Below are 17,756 nucleotides of genomic sequence, written 5' to 3' on the forward strand. Positions count from 1 at the left end.
TTTTTGGCTTTTTTGATCTTGGGGAGGCCTTATGAATGATAAAATATCATTCACCTTGTTTAAATTCGGACACGTCAAATCAAAAAATTCGGAGGTCACATGACATTAAACCCGGGTTTTTTGGGAACATTGACAGGGCTTTGTCACTTCAACGTCAAAAGTTAATGTGTCACGTGTCTTATGCCACCTGGCCATGGTAATGATGATGGTATGTTGGGAGAGTAGTAGTAACAATGCAATCTTCTCTCGTGTTCCAAGGAAAGGTAATCGGAATGAGTCATCATCGCATGCAATCGATTCTTCTTCCTCCATAGTTTCTGGTTTGCCCCCCTCCTCTTTCTCTTGTTTCCTTTGATCCCGTCTCCTATCTCACTCCTTTGATTGGCGTAACATTCTTGGATGTGCTCTTGCTCCGTCCACTGCTTTAGTCCCATGACCCCCCTCGATTGACGTTCATCTTTGGTGTTTCATGCTCTTGGCATTGTAATGACTCAGCTATAAGAAAAGAACTTCTTTACAAGTCGAAGCAGCACGTTCGCTCAATGTCTTGACAGCTCCTGGTGTCCCATGGTTTCTCTACATGTGTGAGGCAAGCGCAATAATTGAAGTACTTGACTTACCGAAGACAGCTTCGGCGTAGGAAAGTTGCGAGTGCTATTCTTCAATTTGATTCCCCCTCACGTTTCAAAAAATCATTAATTGTGATGAGAGAAAGAGAGAATTCCGCAATTTTAAACGACAGGTCAAATTGGAGGAAACTTTGAAGGAGGATCGATGGAATTATCTAAGCTTATATAGCTTGGCTATCTCTTCCGCTTGCGGGGGAGTAAGTTCAAGGGTTGAAGCCTGCGTTGCTCGTTCAGCAAACTTTGGAGACCATATCGCAGGAAATGAAGTTGTGGCACGAGAAAAACCGGCACTCAAAATAAAAACAAAACACGAGAAGTTTGGGAAATTTTTTTTGGCAAATCTGGTGTGACTTTAAAGTGTTCTCCCTCCACTTGAGAAGTTTGGGGAAATCTTATCTGCAAATCTGGTGTGACTTTCCACTGGGAGGGTTGTTATAATGTAGTAAGGAGAGCCATTTAGGGTGGGTACACACACCCAAAGGATTATTCAGTTGGCTATTTTTGGTCGGATGCATGGGATGGGTTCGAAAGGCGATGCAGCTGAGTACCGGGCAGTCTTCAACGGGCAGGGGGTTTACACACCACTCAAGCAAGAATCTTCGTAATAACGTAGCATTTAGTAGGGAATGATTCTTTACTGGTTGGGCAATGGTGGATGCCCAAGCTTGGGCAGCGAAGGTTGCCTAATAAATCTCTTACGATGGGCAGGAGGTGACAGCTGACTCAGCTTTTGGAAACACCCAAATTTTTGAGGCGTGTGAAGGGGCACCTGCCCATCCACCCCAATAGAGCATTCTGATTGCCTCCGCCCATTGATTCGCGGGCTCCTTGGTGTGTGAAGGGCGTTATAATGTAGTAAAGATAGCCATTACGTTAAGAATCGACATGAAGGCCAAAGATATTGGGCGGCTTAGGTAGGACACTTAAAGAGTACTGGTTTTGTATATGGAAATAAAATATGATTTGTTGGCCTTCTACACTTTTAGCTAGGGTAGACTCTGCTTTCTTCAATTCTCCTCTTGTGTTTCTTCAACAATAAAACGACCAACCTAAATTGTCACTTTTTTCTGCATCTTCTAAGTCTGCGGCTGCTTTGTGTCAAAATATGCTACATACTAACCTCATGTTTGTATAGTAGGCATTGGGAGCCATGCCGAGCCTTGAACTTCTGTCATCACAGTGTTTCTAGTTTTGCTGTTTCTTGATTGGAAGTTCCTTCTTTTAGGCTCCATTATATCAGTGACTTTCAGTTCTTCCAATCCTGATTCCTTTTGTTGTTTTTTGCAGATGCAACAAAGCCGAGAATATCCTTTGCAGATCTGTGCTGTTGATTTTCCAGGTTCTTCTTCAATGTGTTGAAAGAGTACCCAGGTTAAATATAATCCATCACCAAGCTTTGAGGACACTGGTGGAGGTTCAGTCAGGTTTGTGAAACTTATTGCAAAAGACAAGATAGTGGAAAGTCCACACTGGAGCCAAGCTGGTGATGTAAACAAATCAACTCAAATCAATCAAGTCAGCTTTTTAGTTTATTTTCAATCAACAATATAATTGTGGTGTTGTTCCCCCACCATTTTAGAAAAGATCCCTGATCAAAATAGAATGAAATGAAGGTAAGAACTTTGCAAACTGTCTGTGACACAATTGCATGCTTAATTGTGAAACTGATTTTCTAACCCTTTTTTAAAGGGGTTTAAAAGTTAGGTTGCAAAACATCTTGTTTCATGCATTCCTAGGCTGTGAGGGGTCCCCTTGATCACGGAAAAGGGACCATGATTCAAACACGGTATCCATGTTTTGCAAACTTGTCAGAAGCTCGAAGCCTAGCTTAGCAAACTATCCTATCACGGGCACAAGAAAAATGCCACAGGCTAGTCAAAGGTAGGACCATTGGATTTCTTCCTGGGCTCTCCAACCCACCCTGCTGGGAATAGGGCAAATAATCCGATAGTGAGAGAGGGATTATTTCAAGTGCCAACTTTAATTTACGGCCAAGTTGGAGTAAAAGTCTACTTTGCTGTAGCTACCATATTGTGAGAGGATAACGATGCAGTGGAAGCTAACCCAGAGTCACGTTATATAGCCCGGTATACATGGAATCCAAAACGTCTTTCCTTAGTGTGCATGTAGTGTAGATGTGCATCAAGTAAATGGACAATGCACAAGAAAGATATAGAACCAGCAAACTTATATTTCCGTCCAAGATGGACACATTACAAAATCAATGTTGAGTGTATCACCCTCACTACCAAAACACTTGGCCTGCGTGCTCCCTATGAGCTTATGTGGGCCTCGTTGTCGTGTCCCACAAACACACCTTCAAGCTGCTCCTCCCTGACAGCCACACATGCGTGCCCTTGGAATCTTGACCTCCTTGCTGCTCCAAAACACACATAATTGCATTCCACATTCATGAACCATGTGACTAGATTCATGGAGAGGCTAGAGTATCTACTGTTATTCCAGATTCCGGATTCATGGAGAGGCTAGAGTAGGAGAGTGGAGAGGGTAGAAGAGAATGGAGAGGGCGGATCCGGGATGATGTTGGCGGCGAAAAAGGGTACGGTGAGCCAAAAACCCCTGTTCAAGGTGTTTTAGAAAAGCAGGCAACCAAAAATGCTGTTTGGCCATTTATCGGAAACTGCTGGTGTTTTTGTTTCCATTTTGGCCGCACGAAACCATGGAAACAAAGCCAATGGTGAGGCACAAGTTCCCCCTTTGATCTGTCTTCTTGCTGCTGTGTGCGCAGCCAAGGATGGAGACTCCTTTGAACTCTTTGTTTACAGCACTCAGCCTCTTCTTTGCTGCTCCAACTCCTCTCGGATGAGGGTCCAAATCTTGCTGAGGTGCTGCTGCAACCTGCTCAATGAATGGATTGTGAATGAGCCAAGAAAGCTCTCCTTTTATGGGGCAAGAGGCCCTCCAATCCAACTGACCCAAAACTGGCCGATTCCTCAGTCTGTGAGGGCCGACCCTGGTTGGCTAGATCTTACCAGCATTTGCTGGTCTGCTGATCCCGCCAGGCCACGTGGCACACAACCAGTGGCCCAGGCCATTTTGCCTTGTCCCAGGGCCCTTCTTAGGCCTATTTGCTGACCTAGACTGCCTGCAGCTAACTGCTCTTGACATCCCACCATCCTGCTGGATTTGTTCCAGCCCTGATAGCACTGCTCTTCCAGTTCCATACAGCTACTTATGGAAGTCCGTACAATAGGTGCTACCTGTCCTTCTGGTCATTCCATGCTGCCATCTTCATGCTCCACCTGCTCCCGAGATCCACGCAGGCTGACAGATCTGTCCTGGGTCTATCCAAGCCTTGTGCTAGGCTGTGCACGTGCTTCACATCCTCCAGTCTGTGCTCTGACTATGTACCAAACATCTACAAGCGGCCAGGTTCATCTCTTGGATGTGCTGCCCACATGGCAGCCCATGTGCTATCCATGTGGCAGCCCCATCCCATATCAACACCTTTGATCACCCTCTTTGCCAATGCCATGGAGGAGGATAGGGCCAATCAAGGAAGCGTACGTCGCCCCCATGCTCCCCTCATATGGGGGCTCAGAGTTGAGGAGGCGACCATCTAATTCAACACCACCTTTCACCGACACATTATGGACCAATCCCAACCTATTGATGGAGATACTCATCTACTCCCACGACAAAGCCCTATGAAACAACTTTGAATCGTTGTCGTCCTTTGGTCTTTCAACCAGTGGCTCCTGCTCTAAGTCCAGCTCTCCACAAGAGAAGCATCTTGGTACACAAGTCCAATGCAAATATAATTCCATTGTACTTGGACCATGAGCTCTCAATGAGCCCTCAAACAAGTACCTCTCTAGCTTTAGCCCACTATGTCCTTCTGTAAGTGTCCTCGTCTCCATCACCGAGGCCTCAACATGGTACTTCCAAGAAGGCATACACCTTCCAATCTCTCATCACCTGAGAAATGCAAAGCACATAATTTGGCCAAAACAATTTATCAAGGCTCAAATGACTATACAAGGAATGTACATACCAGGTGATCCACTTGCGTGCTCCGAAAGCAAATCATGCACCTCATGGAGGCACAATCAGTCATACTGTGTACCTTTGTAATGCTCCCTTCAATGTCACAGCTCTTATTTGCCTTTGAATCCATACATCCTTGTCCCTCTTCTTCAAACCTGTATCCACTTGTTGGTAATTTTTATTTTGAATTTCTATTTATTTCAGAATATTTACAATAACATGCTTTGCAAAAGAAGGTGAATGTTTTCCTATAGTTCAGTAGGTCATGGGGGCTGGGTCTAGCAATTGAGGGTGGATTCCCTTGCTTGGGGTTATGGGCATTAGTGACCCACAAGAGTGATTCTTTCTTCTTGAGAGGGACATCACCCCACCTGAGTGCCCAATTTTGGGACTAATCAAATGCACAGATTGCAGACCAACCTAGCAACCATCCAAGAGAATGTTCTCAGGGCCTTGGGTTTGAGCCAGGAAACATGCCAAGAGGCATGGAGATACAAGATAAGATGACAAACGAATAGACCTCTTAGTTGTGGTCAATCAAAGTCAAAAATGACTTGAGAATAGGTCAATGTCTAGGAATATGTCGGTGAAGTCAGAATTCAATTCTGGCAAGTTTGACTTTTTAGGGTTTTAGGTGACATGTGGCAGGCTGCAGGCTGAGCTTGCAGCAGGGCCACCACTTGGCAATGGGAAGGGGCAAGTGGCAAGAAAGAGGGGGACAAATGTGGGCACCAGCCCACCATTTGGTGGGCTGGAAAAGTTGCCAACTTGGGACAGTGCAGTCCCCACAAACTTGCCATCTTTGGTGGTTGGTGGGGCTAGGCCTATAAAAGAAGCCAGCTCCCTTCCTCATTTCCAGCTTCCTCTCCCTCCTTGGATGCAATAGCCTTGGTTGTGGAGCCCTTGGCGAAATTTGCAGCCCCTCTTGCTTGGATGAGTGAGATCTTGGGACTAGAAAGAGAAGTACTCAGAAAAGGTGATGCAGGGAAGAGAGAGAAAGTCTTGGAGTGAACTAATGGTATATAGAGAGAGTGTTATAGCTGCTCCAAGGAAGGGGGAAGAGAACTGAAACTGTAGAGAGAGAAAGTCTGCTGTAGAGAGAGAAGCCTGGCAGAGGAGAGAGAAAGTCTGGTGTTCCACCAAAGGGCCTGAAATGGAGGCTGGCTGCACTGCGGTGGGGGAGGGAAGAGGGAGCGAAAGAGGAAGAGGAGTTGAATCTGAGATTTGCTCATTTGCAGTACATTTTTGCATTGAAAATTCCGCCTTTCTAGAGATCTAGTGCATGCAACTAATGTAGGATGAAGTTGTGATTAAGCAGGCATCTTCCTTGCGGATTGAGGTGCCCCTAGAGTCCAATTCTCACTAGTTCAGTTTTTGACTCATTCCTTGTATATAGCTCAACTTGAGCATTCTTTATGTCTATGTCCTCCCTCTCAAGAGTTTGAGTCCAAGTTTGTAAGGTGCATTGCACCTTGATCTTGTATCTCCATTTGAGCAATAAAAGAGGCTAGATAAGGGGGGAGGCACGTCTTAGCCCCTCAACCCAAGTGCAATTGTGTATGTCTTTTTGTTGCTACTCTAAATTTATTAAGTTATGCAGGCTCTTATTCATGCAAACTCCATTCCAACATCCATCAACGAGCATCGTGCAAAAGTTCGTAAAAATAGTCCATAAATTCCTTTGTTCAAATTGTTAAAAAGCACAGAGTGGTTTCAATCCTTCCGAAGAACCTTCCGAAGAATCCTGGCTCATGTCAGTGCTCCTAGCCAAGCACCTTGGAGCAATCCAAGCGCTCAACGTTGTCCTTCACCTTCACAAACCTAACAAAGCACAGAGTGGTTTCAATCCTTCCGAAGAATCCTAGCTCACGTCAGTGCTACTAGCCAAGCACCTTGGAGCAATCCAAGCGCTCAACGCTGTCCTTCACCTTCACAAAGGTTTGTGACTCTCCTTTTGACCACATCTCAATGTCAGACATCCTTATTGGTTACAACGGGGTTTGCAAGCCTTACCTCAGTAACACATGGAGATGTCACCAAGAAAAGCTCTTCCGTGACCAAATGTATTGCCGTATTCAATGTCTCCTTTGCATCCTGATCAAGGTCTTTTTTCTTCTTCTGATCCTCCTTGTTTGTGCAGTCCTTTACAAAATGTCTTGGCATGTCACAGATGAAGCACTTCTCTTGTTGTTTTCGTTTTTTCATATTCTCACCATCAGAAGCATCCCCGTCTTTCTCAGATTTGACATCCTCCTTCTTGGGCTTGCCGTCGTTAGGCTTGCCCTTGTCCTTCGCATAAAAGGCTGTTTCCTCTCCGAATCCTTCGTACTTCAGTTTTCGAGCTGCTCTTGTTGTAGCAATGGCATTAGCTCCTCAAACGTCGCCGGTGACGCCCACTGCCCTGCAATCATCGTCGTGACAAAAGTTTTGTAGCTTTTGGGAAGCATGCCAAGCAGGAGCCTAGCCATCCTCACTGAATTTGTTGCTTGACCATTTGCTATCGTTGACCATCTTCATTTTAGTGACATGGTCGTGTACCATATCCCCTTACTCCATGCATGCTCATGCTATATAGCGTGGTGTCGAGATTGATAATGTTCACGTCCTTGTTCAACTCGTACATATTCTTCATTATGGTCCACGGGGCAGCGGAAGCCAACCACGGAGTTAAGCTACGTAGCCTAGGAACTGGCACAATGGTATACTTGGAATCCAAAACTTCTTTCCTTAGTGTGTACTTAGTGTAAAAATGTATCAGTGATAGTGGAGAAGTCTATCAATAGTGAAATGCTCTTGCCATTTCCCACTATGGATGCAGTGCTTGTTGGTGAGGCAATTTGGAGCGTTGTCAAGTGGCCTAAGGGCTCTCTAAAACATGTTGGTGATTCTTTAGATGATGCGGTAACTGAAGAAGCTGCACCAAGTGAACCTGAGCGACCTATGTTGAGGCAATGCTAGTTTCTTCATTGGAAACTGACAATTTCATTCGTGAATCTTGGAAAGAGAAAAAGGTTGTCTTATGGGATGAGAGCAAAACAAAGACCGTGGGGGAAGGTGTGATCTTATATGTTTTCCCGGGAGACTCTATAAACTTTGACTTATTGGGTAACGATTGCATTGGTGTGGGTATTGAAAAGAAAGAATGATTACTTATATGTAATTTAACTAAGTTGATTATTTTGATTTAGTTAGTTTGATTTAATTAGTTTAATTATTGTATATTAATATAAGATATTCAATTTGAAAATTAGATTTAAAATTATTGTGTGGTAATTTAGAATATATGGTATATATTGAATTAAAGTTATATAAGATATATAGGTCAATTGAATATATATTGAGCCAATATAAGGTTGATTAGTTTGATTTAGATTAATTAACTAGTTATATTAATATTAGATTAGTTAAGATAGATTAAATTATAAGTATCTTTAATTAGAATATTAGAACATATTTAGATTAGCTAGCATTAGGTCAGTATTAGTTTCCCGTAGTGATATGCACATCCGCAAAAAAACATGCCCTTAGGTATGTTATCTGACCAAGTACTTATCGGATGGGTGTGCCTCTTTGAGAACATTTCAATACCACCTAGGTTAAGGTGTAGGAAAAGTATTGTTCCCATCGGATATGCTTTGCATGGTCGATCGAGCATTTAATACCATTTTTACCTTAGATGCACAAGAAAGATATAGAAACAACAAATTTATATTTCCGTCCAAGATGGTCACAATACAAAATGAATGTCCAATGTATCACCCTCTAGTAGCAAAGTGTTATCTAGATGTGAACCTTTGTACATAAATGAAAGCTGTTCTGCTACCTCCATGGCACTTCTAAACATTTGGGCTGCATGCTACCTATGAGCTTATGTGGGCCTCGTCGTCGTGCCCACAAACACACCTTCAGGCTGCTCCTCCAGGACAGCCACACCTCCTTGCTGCTCCAAAACACAGCCTATGGTGAGGCACAAGCTCCCCCTTTAATCCGTCTTCCTACTGCTCTATGGACAGCCAAGGATGAAGACTCCTTTGAAGTCTTCGTCTGCAGCACTCAGCCTCTTCCTTTGCTGCTCCAACTCTGCCTGGATGAGGGCCCAAATCTGGCTGAGTGCCACTGCAGTCTGCTCAATGGATGAATGGTGAATGAGCCAATAAGGCTCTCCTTTTAGCCTTGTGCTAGGCTGTACACCTGCTGAACATGCTCCAGTCTGTGCCTCGTGTCATCGTGGCTGCCCCCAGGGTTCCTCGCTGTGCTGCTGCTCCGACTGTGTACCAAACATCTACAAGCCATGTGCTGCCCACATGGCAGCCATACAGCTTGGCATTATTCACACGCACAAATGCATTAGATTCGAAATTTACTTTAGCATTTTGAAGGGCCTTTTCCTGTCTCTGCTGCGACAGATGAGGTACAGCTTGAAGTGGTTGTAATTTCAGAACAGATTTCTGGTATAAGGATATATGCACTCAAGGACGGTATGAGTGCAAGTATTTGCTTAAGCTTTAGCATTACCTCACTATGGATGCTAAGTGGGGTGATTGACATTACTTAAATGAGTATCCTAGTCTCATTTAGCTCTATGAGGAAGCTTTTCAATTGTGCATCTCTGATTACTTTTTGTTGTTGTTAGATGAGGACAATTTTTTGTGTGCAATTTTAAACAAGAATCCACACACCATTTGGCCGTCTACTTCAGTAAATCAAATCCATTGCAATGGTCATAAGTTGTCCATTGATATGACTTGGCAAGGTTTAAACAATGTCTTTGCTATGGTGGTGGCATCTTTCATGAGGATAGATGCAGTTGACATTTGGTACAGGGCTCAGCCAATCAGCGTATATGGCAGGATGATGGAAAAGGCTGCAGCTCCCAGCTGTAACATGCAACGGTAATCTGATCGTGTAATTCACAGCAAGACCTTCTTTAAATCTTTAGCGGGGAATTAGCGTTGTACACCATAGAGAGAAAGGAGATGAGGGTAGAGAGAGAGTAGAGTCGACAACCGATTGGGTCCCTGTACCCACTGAGGGCCCCCTCCCCCAATCAGGGGAGAATTTTCTTTATACTTGGAGAACTGAGAAATACAAACAACACTCTTCGAGAGAGCACAGAAAATGCGCTTCTGAAGAGCTCATTGTGCACATGTATAGCAAACCCAAAGATCTGAGAGGCAACGCCGACCAACACCAAGACCTTGATGCTGTCCACACTGACGATGTCAGACGCTTTTGCAAGGCAAGGGAGAGGCTTGTGCTGTCCACCGGAATGCAGGGCTACTGCATGAGTGAGAGAGTGAAAGCTAGGAGTGATAGATCCTATAAGAGAGCTGAGAGATGACTGAAATAAAGAGCTGAGAATGAGCTGTGTAAAACTGTAAAAGATAAATGAAAAGAGCTGCTGAAACAGACCCCAAACCTTACTCCGTTTGCTGTCCCGACTCCCCGTCTGATGCACTGCGTGAACACCTTCCTAGAGGGCTGAACTGATGCCAAAGGCTGAGGTTGGTCAGAGGGCCATTGGGGTTGAGTGTCAGGCTGTTCAGAGGGGGACTGAGGAGGAGCTGTAGGAGGCTGAAGTGCTGAGAACTGAATGAGGAAAGAGGGCTTGGAGGCCCCCTATTTATAGGGCTTTTGGGGTTGGTTGGCTGGTCCCTTGGCCCTATAAAGGCAGCCCTAGGCTGTAGGATCGATAGGCAAAAAGAGAGAGAGCAAGGTGCAAAGAGTCGATAGAGTCTGCCGTCATGTCAACCAGAGTTGTAATGAAAAGAAAGAGTACAAGATACTTGTACCTAGGCCCTAGGACTAAGTGTCCTAGGTGTCACATAGGACTAAGTGTCCTAAGTGACCTAAAAGGCACAAAATAATCTAAGTGACTAAACTTATGCCTACAAGGCACATACCATGGCCTATAGGGCATCACTAGAACCACTAGAAGATGGCCTACAAACCCCCCTCCATGGGATGGGCTGAAGTATTCTGGAAACGTCTCAGAATACCTGGTATTTCTGGTCATGGTGGCACATGTTCATCCAAAAGGATATAGCCACCTATGAATGTACAAGGTATGTCAGATCACGTAACAAAGGGAACCAAGTGTAAAGCCTGTCGGAAGACTTCGAACTTGGGACAAGGAAGTGCCTTTGTAAACATATCTGCTATGTTGTCCTCTGTGGGAAGATAAGACAACTCTATGTCTCCTGCTGACAACTGCTCCCGAACATACTAATAGTGAACTTCAATATGCTTGGTATGCGCATGAAACACTGGGTTATGCGCAATGGCCAAAGCACTCTGGTTGTCAGTGTAGACAATAGTGGAGGATGTCTGGCGAATTCCAAGATCTGTAAGTAACTTTCGAAGCCAAACACACTCTACTGTAGCAGTGAAAGCTGCCCTGTACTCAGCCTCACAACTAGATGTGGCAAGTGTTGGTTGCTTCTTGCTAAGCCAAGAGATACATGAATTGCCAAGCAAAAAACAATTGCTGGTATGTGACACTCTGGTGTCGTAACATCCTGCCCAGTCACTATCCGTGTAAGCATGCATGGTAAGTGAACCCTGATCACCGTAGAAGAGGGCTAAGTCCTGAGTGCCTTTGAGATATCTGAAGACTCTCTTCACTGCCTGCCAATGCTGTGAACTGGGCATGTGCATGAATCTGCTGAGTTGAGATATTGCATACTGTAAGTCAGGTCTGGTGTGACATAAATAAATAAGGCATCCAACAGCCTGCTGATAAAGAGCGATATCACATGGTGGGCTCCCATCATGAGCTGAGAATTTGAAGCCAGGGTCCACTGGGGTAGAGATTGGCTCGCAGTCCTCGAACTGAAAACGATCAAGGAGTTGTCCAATATACTTGGACTGTGACATCATGATACCCCCCTCAACATGAGCAAATTGAATGCCCAAATAATAATGGAGCTGTCCCATGTCTGACATTTCAAAAATCTGCTGCAAATCAGTCTTGAAAGTTGCAATTTGCTGAGTATCTGGGCCCGTGATGAGCATATCATCCACATATAAAATCAGCACTAAAAAATCAGATCCACTCCCACGGACATAAAGAGTGGGTTCTGTGGGACTATATTGAAAACCAAGGGATAGTAAGTGTGCATGAATTTTGGCATACCATGCCTTGGGTGCCTGCTTCAAACCATAAAGGGCTTTTCTAAGCCGGCATACCTTGTTTTCAGAATTAACAACCTCAAAGCCAGGAGGTTGTGTGACATAGACTTCTTCCTGCAGATCCCCATGAAGAAAAGCAGTTTTGATGTCAAGCTGGTGCACTTGCCAATGATAATGGGTTGCAATGTGATACACTATTTACTACTATCTGTTCCTTTCATCGAATCACGGGCAATCACAGGCGATGGCATCGTATTTTTCCTCCCAGCCTCACTTGAAGATTGCATGCACACGAAGATACGTAATTTCTTTCCTTCATGCCTATCCACAAGCCCACAATTCCCTAGATGGTTCCCTCATGCCACATGTCATCATTTTAGACCTTTAACTTGGTACACCATTTACCCCTCTCTTGGGGCACAATTAAAACATTTGTCTCTTGGCATTCTTACACATTTAGGTGCACCTAGGCCTGAGCACTCAGAACCACCTAGTCGATGCCAATACACCCTCACCTAGGACCTTGGCAGTTACTCCCTTGACCATTTAATTTACGCACATGAAATATTACAGAAGTCGGTCATCTAAGAGAAAATGCCCACCGATCTTTCCGAGGTCATGCTATCTCGGCTAGAGCATAACATTCCTTCCCTCTTCAAGCATCAGCGTCCTCGATGATGAAATCTGGGAACACTCTCCGTAACTGGTATACGGATTCCCAGGTAGCTTCTGATAGAGGTAGACCATGCCATGCAACCAACACCGTGGGTATCTTCCGATTGCGCACTTGCATTGTTCCTCGGTCCAGGATTCCTGTTGGTTTGCGTCTTGCATTATCCTCCATCTCCTGAAACAAAACAACACCTTCGATTAGTGAGTCACTTGTATGCAAAAATTTCTTTAAACGAGAAACATGAAACACTGGGTGCACCTTACACCCCTCTGGTAATTCTAATTTATAGGCTACCTTGCCTATTCTTTTTAGAATTAACCATGGCCCACAATATCGAGGTGATAACTTACCACACTCTCCTGCAGTCAAAGACTTAGAGTGCGAAGGAACTCCGAGAAAAACCTTTTCTCCTTCCTTAAATTCTCTAGCGGATCGGTTTTCATCCACATACGCCTTAGCTCTATCCATAGCTTGGCGGATGTTAGCTCTCGCAAGTGCTAGCATCTCCCGCATCTGAACCATAAAGTTCGCGGCACTAGGCACTTTCTGAGGTATTTCAACTATAGTTGGATTCGCTGGTCTATAACCATAGTTCAGCTCAAACGGACTGAACCCTGTAGAGGAATGTTTTCTATCATTGTAGGCAAACTCTAACAATGGCAACCACTTGTCCCATGTATGTTGCCTCAATGACACATATGCTCTAAGCATATCCTCTAAAATTTGGTTGATTCTTTCCGTCTGACCATCCGTTTCTGGATGATCCCCACTACTGTCACGATCTGTGACGTATTCCTTTCTTTATTTCTAGACTTATGGATGGTTTGATGAATGGACACTTGTGGAAGGGTATGCGCTTTCGACGGGGAAGGGTATGCCCTTTCGACGGGACACTTCCTAAGAGGCACAACTCTTGCCCTTTCGACGGGACACTTCCTAATGAGGCATAACCCTTCACAAGAGACATTCTAATGAAGAGACATTCCTATTGTAATGTACCCTCTCATCAAGGGTCACACCCTTCACAAGGGGTACACACCTCTTCATGCACATACCCTTTGGAGTACACACCTTTTCATGTGTGACTCTTCACTCTCTATATAAGAGAGGCCCAATTGTATGGATGACACAACATCCACCCTACAGATATTCAAGCAATACAATTATTCCTTGTTCTCTGCTATCTCAGTCTCTTTTCTGTTCCTTAGCACATTTCTAAATATAGTAAATCTAGGATTTCTTACAGTGGTATCAGAGCAAAATTTGCTCCTGCCTGTAGGAAATGCCCCCCACCTTCTAGCGCCGATCTGATGCATCTTTTCCGCTAGAAGGACATCCGTGCACATTGTGCATGGAAGAGATGGAGAGGATGAGCGTAAAATTTTATAATGCCTACCCTGCCTAAAGTCATCTATGGCCTCTCCATCTCCCACACATCACAAGTTGATGTGAATGGACACGACAAAAATCGTGTCTTTTCAGGTGCTTGGGCTGTCCCAAAACCAAGGGACGCACCTTTTCCACCATGGGACACACCTTTTGGTGACGAGTCTCGACTCCTCACTCATGGGACACACCCCATCGTGGACAAAAGGACATACCTATTCATGCAGGGTCACACCCCTTTTGACAATAGGGACATACCCCTTCATGATAAGGTGCACCTATTCCAAGGGTCACACCCCTTCGAATAGGCACACCTTTTAGGGCCCAAGTACCTACAAAAGGGTACCTAGAGGGGTAAAAAGGGAAAAAAAATAAACCCATCCCCTACCCCTAGGATTACCCTAGCTACCTAGGGTAAACTAAACCGCCCATTTAATTTTTGGGGCAACTAACCCATTAGGCAGCCCCCAACGAAAAGTCGCCTCTTCTCCAACAAAAAAACTGCACGTACGGATTTCCGTACCACCTGCGCCAGCCGTACAGCCAGCCATCACCTCGCCGTACAGTCCTGCGCAGCCTGGCCGTACAGCCCTGCGCAAGCCCTCGCCATTATGCCTTCCAGCCTGCGCCGTACCATCCGCCAGCCTGCCGTACAGCCTGCACCAGCCCTGCAGCCAGCCGTTGCCTTTGCCATACAAGCCTGCGCAAGCCCTACAGCCAGCCCTTGCCTTTGCCGTACAGCCCTGCGCAAGCCTTCTGCCGTACAGCCAGCCTGCATGCGCCATACTGCATGACCCGTCTTGCACAAATCCTTGGCCTTGCCAGCCCCCCCCCTCCCGCGCAGTCCTTGACCCGCCAGGTTCTTTCGCTCCTGCCTTTCCTGCGCAGTCCAGCCCTGGGCAATGCTCTAAGCCTCGCCATTGACAGCCTGCAGCCCCTTGTTTCGCCATTTTTGGTCCTGCCAAATCAGCACCAGTTGTAGCTCCTCGGGCGATGAAGACAGCCTGTTGACAGCCCGGACCAGACAAGTATCGAGCGCTCCTCGCAAACCATTGCACCATGGATCTCTGGACACCGATTTGCAGCCTTCTTCTACGCAACAACTTGGCAGATTAAATTATTGCCAGGTGGAGTCTTTCCAATCTGCTTTTAAGGATTCTCTTTAACAAATTACATCAAATGAAAGAATCCACATTAAAGCATGGAAACCCCTGGTGATTCACCCGGCATTTCAAGGACACCTCAGGCATCAGCTACCACACAATATCGTGTTCAAATTGCACAGCCAGCCCATTTTGGAGCCTTTGCATCTTGGGTCTTCTGTGTCACGTGCCCTCCTAGTGACTTGGACCACATCCTCTACCTTCTGCGTGAGGCACCTCAGTTACATTACTTCCTCAGCACAGTACAGGTTGTGTTCCACGAGACACGAAGATACCCTGAACACGATATTCCTCAAGAGTTTGCTGTCCATTTTTGGAGAGAATTTTACCCCTCACCTTCGGCATCTCCAGGGTACTCTCCACCTCCTTCAGCTCCCAGATATCCTCCTCTACAGGTTGTACCTTCTCCAAGTCAGTATTTACACTCTGAAGGCACTCCCTCTCCTGGATATCCTCCACTTCCGACAGCAGCTCCTTATCCCTTTTCAGATCCGTGGACTCTGCTACCTACCCCTGTCCTCTCACGAGCAGTAACACCACTTTCGGCATCTCGAGTGTTACCTCAGACAGGACCTCCCTTACCAGATTTCCACGGGTGGTTCCATCCTGCCTCGCCTGCCCCCTCCAACATGAGCAACCTCAGGGAGCAGCCCGAACCCTCTTCCAGGAATGGTACAAACTAGAGCGCAAGTTCGCGCTTTTCTCACAGGGATCTCCGATATGTCGCACTGCTCGCGTGAAGCCTCTCCAGAGATCAAAGAATCAAGTCCAAAAAAGACACCTGAAGTCAACGTACAAGGTGAATCACTATTGCAACTTCAAATATCCCAGCTTCAGGACAGCATCTCCGACTTGGTCCAGAAAGTTCAACAACTTCAAGATTCTCGAAGTACCGCACATACAGAGGATGACGTGACGCAACCAGACGACTATGCGGATTCATTCCCACCAGAGGTAGAAAACACTGAACTACGTGCCCTCTACCGATTACTTCAAGCTTCCAAAACTAAAAGACTTGACGTCAAACTTCCGGAAGCCTACACTGGTCAACGCAATCGCCGAACAGTTGACCAATGGCTCGCGAAAATGCGCATGTATTTTGACACTGTTGACCTCACTGAAGGCAAAAAGATCGCCTTGGCAGCCTCCCTCCTGAAGGATACAACATTTCTATTGTGGCAAAGACGCTTAAAGGACAACTAAAGTGTGTTAATATGGGAACGTTTTGAACATGTGCTCCGTAAGCAGTTTATACCTGCCAATGCGGACTTCCAAGCACGTTCAAAACTCCGACAGTTGGAGCAAACGGGTTCCCTGTCTTCGTACATCTCTCAGTTCACCACATTGGTGCTGGAGATTGATGGTTTAACTGAGGATGACCGTCTGCATGCTTTCATCTCAGGCCTAAATCCCTCGTTACGCATTGATGTTCTTAAAGTAAACATCACCACCACAGATGGCGCTATTGCTTACGCAGAGCGCATTACAGATTTCCTAAACACAGGGAAGCAGAGTGCTAGTCGCACACAGAACTCTACTATGGCCAAAGGTGCTCGCCCTCAAGAAAACACCAGGTTTTGAAAAAACTTTGGTAATCAAGGTCAGCGACAGTCTCAAGATCCCCAGAAGCCTCAGAAATCATTTGCTGGATTCCAACAGAAACACTCCCCCAAGGATCGCACTTCTTTTTCTTCACAAAGTCATTACCGACATCCCCGACATAAAGGTGCGGCCACTGTAAAGAAGAACAACTCCAGCTCAAAAGGACTTTGTACCATATGTACAGGCGACCATAGATGGTTCGATTGTCCCAAGCGACCAAAGCAAAATTCCAATATGGAACCTAGCACTTCCCAAAAAGAAGATGCTACCTCAGCACAAGACAAGAAAGGCAAAGCTGTTCGAATGGCGAATACCATTCACCTGAGCCTTGCCAGCAACCCCGAACCTTCCCTGGCCACTCAAGTACTTTGTGTTCAAGGATCGATTCGTGGAACAACGGTCACCATCCTCATCGACAGTGGCTGTTCTCATAATTTCCTAGCCAGTTCTGTGGTCGATAAACTTCGGTTGACCACCAGTCCTAGTCTCATGGACTATCAGATTGAACTCGCAAATGGAACAACTTTCTTGTGCAACACCAGGATTAAAAACTTGTCTTTTCGCATCCAACATTATACGGACAAGTTGAACTTCGACATTATGCCTCTTTCTCGGTACGATGTCATACTCGGACAACAGTGGCTCTATGACTATGATCCATCAATCAGCTTTCGCAGCCATACTATCCAGTTTGTCCACCAGGGAAAACTTATTGAGCTAACTGGTTCTAGGGACTCTCCTTCAACCCCAGTTGCCTCTGCCCTACAAGTAAAGAAGTGGGTTCGTAAACGCCAAGTAAAGACTTCACTTCTGTTGGTTACGGCAGTAGAGGAGACACCAACAAAGGATCCTCCTGAATACCTCAACCAACCTTTTTTCCAGCCCTACCTGGATCTTTTTCCACAGGAATTGCCAAAGCAGTTACCACCTCGACGACCAGTGGATCACCCAATCGAACTTATTCCAGGCAGTAATCCACCGTCGAAACCTCCTTATCGGGTTTCTTACACTCAAAATGAAGAAATCCAAAGATAGGTCACCGAACCACTCGACAAAGGTCACATTCGGCCCAGTCGCAGCCCTTTCGGATCTCCTGTACTGCTTGTGGAAAAAAAGAATAAGTCAATGCGCCTCTGCATCGACTATCGAGCCCTCAACAAGCTC

The 17,756-nt window shown here is 45.6% G+C and overlaps 1 protein-coding gene across 13 annotated transcripts in view; it reads left to right on the top strand.

Moving 5' to 3' along the window:
• The first annotated feature begins 231 nt into the window (after nucleotides 1-231).
• The window catches only part of CW7, a 161,775-nt gene continuing 144,250 nt past the window's right edge, over nucleotides 232-17,756 (top strand). For 7 of the 13 annotated variants that reach the window (XR_015541750.1, XR_015541753.1, XR_015541752.1 and 4 more), the window contains exons 1-2: nucleotides 232-320; nucleotides 1,917-2,117. Coding sequence is in view for 5 of the 13 variants with exons in the window: in XM_087381338.1 (XP_087237464.1) it covers nucleotides 2,116-2,117 (2 nt within the window). In the remaining 8 variants the exon portion in view is untranslated. Of the gene's footprint in view, nucleotides 321-451; nucleotides 1,544-1,916; nucleotides 2,118-17,756 lie in introns of those variants that run through there. The other 6 variants (XM_087381336.1, XM_087381334.1, XM_087381332.1 and 3 more) reach the window with 5 other exon arrangements.

This window comes from Dipteris shenzhenensis, chromosome 11 (genome assembly GCF_047967505.1).
Source record: "Dipteris shenzhenensis isolate YYH24624 ecotype China chromosome 11, Dip_SZ_1.0, whole genome shotgun sequence".
Lineage (NCBI taxonomy): Eukaryota > Viridiplantae > Streptophyta > Polypodiopsida > Gleicheniales > Dipteridaceae > Dipteris > Dipteris shenzhenensis.